At 52.3% G+C, this 6,851-nt stretch overlaps 1 protein-coding gene across 2 annotated transcripts in view; it reads left to right on the forward strand.

The window, feature by feature from the left end:
- The window catches only part of CIB3 (calcium and integrin binding family member 3), a 7,444-nt gene extending 1,067 nt beyond the window's left edge, over positions 1-6,377 (forward strand). Inside the window, exons 3-6 of one of the 2 annotated variants that reach the window (XM_015421828.1) lie at positions 3,895-4,006; positions 4,734-4,881; positions 5,720-5,915; positions 6,356-6,377. In XM_015421828.1, coding sequence (XP_015277314.1) covers positions 3,895-4,006; positions 4,734-4,881; positions 5,720-5,915; positions 6,356-6,377 — 478 coding nt within the window. The remainder of the gene's footprint in view (positions 1-3,894; positions 4,007-4,733; positions 4,882-5,719; positions 5,916-6,355) is intronic. The other variant, XM_015421829.1, reaches the window with a different exon arrangement.
- The last annotated feature ends 474 nt before the right edge of the window (positions 6,378-6,851 follow it).

The raw sequence follows: 6,851 nt of genomic DNA on the forward strand, positions 1-6,851 counted from the left end.
GAGAACACTGAAAACAAAGTATTTAAAATGCTTTCCTGTAAAAGACAAAACCAAAGATGCCAAAATTCAGTGGTCCTTCCTGCACCACTGCCCATCTCCCACTGAGGACTTCAAGGGACAAAGCCTCTGCAGCCAGCGACTGGGGTCAGGAAGAGCCCAGGATCGTGGGGCGGGAGGGTCCTGCCAGATTTGTCCCCCTTCTGCCATAGCTGATCTGCTGCATGATGCACAAACGGGGTGAAACCTAAGTATGGGTGCATTTTCATGCCTGGAACAGAGTCCAAGCCCATAATTGTATCATGAATAAGACATCCATTATTGATAAGGAATTCTTTTGAAACTTCTCCCTCTTTGTTCCCTTCTGCTTTCACTGATGACAGCTGTGAAGAGCCGTTGGACCTACGAGAAAAGCAAACAGCTGCCTCCCCCACAGCCCAGCCAAAAAACCCTATCCTGACCCCAGATTGTTTTCTGCATAGAATTCCACCCTACCTGGTATTAAAGCTGGCAGAGCAGAAAGGCAGTTGGGTAGCTCAGTCCTATATATTGTCCCACTGAATTTACAAGTAAATGTACTTAGGACTGAAGTGAACATGATCCTCAGCTGGTAGGATGCTACAGAGAAGGATGCATTCCGGGGGGGGGGGGTGCGATATTTCAGGACTCCTGGGTCCTTGCTCCATCCAGAGCTCACACGTTTGAATGAGCAAACTTACACAGTCCTCGTATCTACATATTTACTGGGGAAGGAATACTCTTGTGTAGTCCAGCTGCACTATGTAGTTGTTACAGTTGCACTGTTGAGAGATCCTTATTTCCCTAATGCTATAGGTCAGGCATGTCAAACATATGGCCGGGGGGCCAGAAGCAGACTGTCCAGGGCTCCTATCTGGCCCACGAGCAACTGAGAGGGGGACCACTCTGAATGTGGACCAGATGGGCCTATTTTGGGGTATTATATCCCATTCTGAAGTCCCTCCCTTCCCCAAACATGGGCTCTCCCCAAGATCTTCCCCCGGATATCCAGGGATTATCCAGCCCTGAGCTGGCAACCATAAGGGGTGAGGAAGGCTGGATTAGCCCCAAGCTCTGTGCAGCCAGTCTCCTTGGAGCTTGCCTGCTGCTGCCCTAGGCCAAGGCTCCAGACTGGGACATCCCACCTGCTGCCACCACCTTCTCCTCCAGCCAGAGCATGTTGGGCTCCTACCTGTGCCACCTGGGCTGCTGGAAAGATGGCTGGCTGTTCATGTGCCACAGGAAGAATCTCTTTGGCCCCACCTCTCCAAGCCCAGCCGAGTCACTTCCCACTTGCAGGCAGCCCAGGGAAGGCGCCCGTGAGCAGAGGCACCTGTGGAAAGCCGCTGGCTGACTTGCCAAACGTTTCCACTTATGTAAGCGGTGAACAGAGTGACTGGCCCGGCTGTGCGTCCTGTGCACAACAGCTTGGGTGAGAGAGAAAAGCCCAGCACTTTATTAAGGGGCACAATGCATGCAGAACGCTGAGGGTCAGGGGTGAAGGAGACCCATCGAGTTGGGTGAGCCGGAGGCGGCTAACCCGCTGACCGAAATGTGCACGACTCCTCTCCAGACCCCCTCCCTCAGCAGGGCAGGGAGGATTAAATAAGAGGCAAAGCTAAAATGCACACATGCTCCCTGGGCACCCTGCATGCAAGCACTGCCTTATGTAACAGTCTGAATGGTGGCGGGGGTGTGTGTAAGGCGAAGGTCAGGGTCAGGAGCGGGCATTCAGAAACGTGTACTGGGTTTGCACATGGCAGAGGCAGGCATCGGTTGTGCATCTCTGCGTTTGCACATGGGGAGTATTATTTTGGGTGATTGGATAATGCCATAGAGCTGGCAGGAAATAAAAGTCTGCAAAAGGCAATTAAAGTGGCGCTGGGATCTTTGGAGAATGGCAGAGCTGGAAACTTGCTTGTGGTGCTGGGGACCATCGCAGTTCCCCTGGTGGCTCAAGCTTTTTGCTAAATCAGGACTTTGACAGAGGGCAGTGTGGGGTTATGCAGCTGCCTCACCCCCCTCCCCTCCCCAAAGCCTGTTGAGCATAGCAGTTCCTTTAAGGCAGGGCTTGTTCGGTTCCCTGGCAGAAGCCACTCAGCCACTTGTCTTCTGCTGCCGTGTCTGCAGCAACAGGGATGATGCTGCCCTTCGCGCTCCAGCTCATCAGAAGCTTCTGAAACATGTCAGTCTTTGAACAAGGAGAGTCTCTGGTTGTGGCACCTGGACTGTCAGGCAGCCGCTCTCAGTGCTGCGCAGAACGTCTTGTGCATGTTGAGCCAAAGGGTGGTTGGTTAGGTGCTGAGGAGGGGTGTGGGTCACAGTCAGTGGTGAGACATCTCTGGTACCTGGCATGGCATGGCATTGAGCCGACTCGTGGGATCATAGGGCAGGGTATAAATTAAATATTATTATCATCATCATTGTTATTGTTACCCATGGCCTGGCCTGACAAAGTAACATTTATGACATATTCAACCCTCATAACAAATGAATTCAACATCTCTGCTATAGATTGTCATATTTAAAAAATTGTGCTACATATTTTGAGTAAACCTGCCTGTCTTTTCACTCATTCCCAAAGGGAAAAAAATCCTAGGAGGGTTTTTTTACTGTGCCCTTAAATTTCTCAATTTTTTTCACTGAAAGAAATGAAGAAATCTGGGGACTTTTTCATGCTATACATTTTGAATATGAAAACCTTTGTCTTAAGAAACATTTCACCGAGGTAGGTGGGGCTGAGAAAGCTCTTGACAGCAACGGCTCTTTTTCAGGGACAGCTCTCGTCAGAGCTACGGCTTGCCCAAGGTCATCCAGCAGGTGCATGTGGAGGAGTGGGGAGTCAAACCCGGTTCTCCCAGGTTAGAGTCCGCGCACTTATCCACCTACACCAAATTGACCTCCAGGGGATAGCCAAGGCCCTTTTGTGCCCGAGACCCTCAGAGCTGCTGCCACTGAGAAGGAGCCGCAGTGACCTAAATGAAGAGTACCGTTGCCAGCCTCCGGGTGGGGCCTGGAGATGCCCTGGAATTACAGCTGATCTGCAGACCAAAGAGATCAGTCCCCCGAAGGATCTCTTGGAAAGTGGATTCTGTGGCATTATACTGTGGAGGCATCATGCCCCACTGAGGTCCCCCTGTCCTTCCCAGGCGCCATCCCTGAATCTCCAGGAGTTTCCCAACCTGGATCTGGCAACCCTACAACCCTCATCTCCACTTAAGAGGAGGAGGAGGAGGAGGAGGAGGAGATTGGATTTATACCCCTTGTCCTTCCCTCGGAGTCTCAGAGCGGCTTACAAACTCCTTCCCTTTCCCCTCCCCACAACAGACACCCTGTGAGGGAGGTGGGGCTGAGGGAGCTCTTTTCAGAACTGTCCTTGAGAGAACAGCTGGGACAGAAAGATGGCTTGCCCAAGGTCATCCAGCAGCAGCAAGTGGAAGAGTGGGGAATCAAACCTGGTTCTCCCCAGATTCAAGTCCGCACACTTAACCACTACACCAAACTTTTTTTTAGTGCTCCCCCAAATTTCCCAATATTTCCATAAGAAAAACTGGGGAAAAACCTGGGGGGGGGAATGCCCTTCTCCCCTCTGGGCCTTCACATCTCTAGCTGAAACGTGCTGGGCCTGTTCACTCCCAGCCCCCAGCATTCAGCTGTCAAGTTCAGTTAACAAACGACCAGCAGAGACCATCTTCTGGGCTGGACGTGAGAGATTCCTGTTTTCTTGTTCTTTGGAAAATGTCAATCAAAATCTTGGGCTGGACCCTCCCTGTCACTCAGCAAAGCCTCTGAATATGGCTCACCAGCCTGAGTGAGTTCTTCGGGCGCCGGCGCTGGAGACCCCGGGGGGGACAGGTGACCCTTTCCCTTTCTTTACAGGTTGTTTTACAGGTACCGTGATTTGGCCCCTCAGCTGGTCCCGCCCGACTACACAAACAAGCCCTACGTGAAGCTGCCCTACGAACTGATTGGCAGCATGCCTGAGCTGAAGGTACTGAGCAGCAGGGAGAGTTGAGGGGAGGGCAACGAGAGGCAGGGGGCGCCGAGTAGCTCGCAGGAGGAGCTTGAACAGGATGGCACCCGGGCTTTTGGCCGCCGTGTGACACAGAAGAATGTTGGACTGGATGGGCCACTGGCCTGATCCAACATGGGCTTCTCTTGTGTTCTCATGATGGGCCTTGGGCTCCCTCGCCTGCAGTGTGAACAGACACAACACAACAAAGATGGAACTATCCTCATTAGCTCCAAAGGGAATTAATGCCGAAGTGATTTTTTCTGCTGGTGGAAACAGAAAATAGCTAAATCTGGCAACTGTTTACACCACCAGCAAGGCATGTTTTCCACCGAAGCCATTTTCTTACCTGAAGGGAAAAGGGAGAGATTGATTTGCAGCCGCCCAAGGATAACAAGAGAGCTTGTTTTGATTGCCTCAGAGGGTAGCTGTGCTGGTCTGCAGTCAGACAGCTCGGTTCAAGTCCAGCAGCGTCTTAAGAGACCAGCAAAATTTGGGGGGGGGGGCGGAGCCTTTGACTCTCAGAAGCTCCCACCCTGAAAATCTTCTTGGTGTCTCAAGTGCGGCAGGACTTGTACCTTGCTCTTTGGATTACCATGGAAGATGCTTCCTAGAGAGGCAAACAGGGCAAGAGGGATGCCTGGAAACTGAGATCAATGGAGAGAGCTCGCCCCCCTTCCAAGGTCCACTATGCCTCTCTCCACAGGATAACCCCTTCCGGCAACGGATCGCTGAGGTGTTCTCTGAGGATGGGGAGGGCAACATGACCTTAGACGATTTCCTGGACATGTTCTCCGTGATGAGCGAAATGGCTCCCCGGGACCTCAAGGCTTACTATGCCTTCAAAATATATGGTGCGTGGACCTGGGGAACCTTCAGCGCTGTGGAGGCGGGGGGGGGCCCACAAGGAAGAGCTGCAGGTTGCCGGACCCCACAGAGGTGGCATTTAGGAACGTCCTAAAACGAACGCAGGCTGTGTGTCACCCTCTCAGACCGGCAGCAGAGTGTCTTTGTGTGTGTGTCTTTGTGTGTGTGTGTGTGGGGGGGTGCTATCCTATCTTGCAGGCCAATGGCCACTTCAGCAGCCAGCAAAGGACTGCAGAGGTGGGAGTCCCGGGGCGGATACAGAGGGTCCCTTGAGGAAAGGGTGCTAGCAGAGACGGTGGAGCCGCCTGCCCTAGCAGGGGTTTCATGTCACCATTGGAGGCACAACGGCAAACACCCAGCAAGCACAGCTACTAGGCAGCTGCTCAAGGAACAGAGACTGTTGAGAGGCCACAGAGCCAGATTTCCCTTCAGCGAAGGGCAAAAGTGCTCCTGGAGATGAGAGATTCTGACTGTGCAGAGCTGCTGCAGCTCGGTCCCCACAGAAAACAGTGCGACTCTCATGACAAGCCCTGCCAGAGAGAGAGAGAGAGAGAGAGAGACACCCTCTGCGCCTTCCCTGTGAGAGGAAGGGCTGATTGTCCACCAGCTGGCCAGACTCCCAGCAGAACACAGGGTGGGAAGGGCCCAAGGGTGCACCAAGGGCTGCTGTGCTGCTGGCACTGCCAGGGCCCCCACAGGTCTGGCTCTGCTCTTTCCCACTCAAGGAGAAGGGCTCGGTTTGGGTTGGACTCATGGGGAGGGAGCAAAGGAGAGGAAGAGCCCACACAGCTGAAGCAGGAATGGTCACTGGCTTCTTTCCAACAGACTTTAACAATGACGACTACATCTGCAAGTCTGACTTGGAGAAGACTGTTAACAAGCTGACGCGCAAAGAACTGACCCCAGAGGAGGTGAACCTGGTGTGTAACAAGGTGCTTGACGAGGCAGACATGGACAACGACGGGAAGCTCTCCTTGGAGGACTTCCAGCACATGATTGTGCGAGCACCTGACTTCCTCAGGTAACAGAACCCGTCCTGCCCTCTTGGCCCCACTCCCGTTGGTGGGCCCGGGCTGATCAGAGTTGGAGAAGCCCTCCTCCTTTTTCACACGTTAAGCTGTTTTTAAAAACCCACATAAGAGGAAACCACACCGGGAATGCCCTGCAGACATTTCCCCTCCCACCATCGCACCTACTAACGAGAAATGGCACACTGGCAGGATGTCGTCTCTTCCCCTCCTGGCATCCTTTTCATCTCAGTCCTGGGCTCTTCTGCCCAGCCAGGGCGACGGCATTCTGCCTAAGCTGAAGCCCCTGACTTGTTTGGGATGACTTGCTTGGGTTTAGCTTACACCTGATGTTTCTTTAAATCCTCACTTGCCTTCCCCATGCCCTACTTCCTAATTACTGACCTGTTAACGGGACACAGATGCTTAAGTATTATTGCATTGTTTTAAACAGCACTTTCCATATTAGAATCTGAAAAGGGGGGCTATGAAGATAATGGGACCCCCACCCCTTCCAGCATGAGTGAATTGGATCGCTTGGTGGTTTGGAGTCTGTCTGAGTTCAGAGCTTCAGGGAGTCTCGCTGCTGGTGGTGGAGAAATGAATGGCTTGACAGACTCCACAAAGGACGGGGGGACGTCATCAGACCTTCGTGTTGCCTCTTGCTGGGAAGATGAAGAAGGGGAAGGCTGCCAGTACAGACCTCTGTTTCTCCCTCTCAGACCCGAGATAATGAATTTATTTTATTTTATTTACTGTATTAATAGCCCACCCTTCCCACTGAAATGCAAAAGGCAGATTACAGAATGTAACAACTAAGTCAGACAGCACAACAACAAAAGACTAAGTTTAAAAGAACAAGAGGAAATCTTATGTGGAGCTCGGAGAGGAGACTCCAGTCTGAAAACAGCTCTCAAATCATTGTGATTGGAGGGTTCATAGACTTCTAG

The sequence above is a fragment of the Gekko japonicus genome, unplaced genomic scaffold (assembly GCF_001447785.1).
Source record: "Gekko japonicus isolate JY-2015 unplaced genomic scaffold, Gekko_japonicus_V1.1 scaffold6301, whole genome shotgun sequence".
Taxonomy (NCBI): Eukaryota; Metazoa; Chordata; class Lepidosauria; order Squamata; family Gekkonidae; genus Gekko; species Gekko japonicus.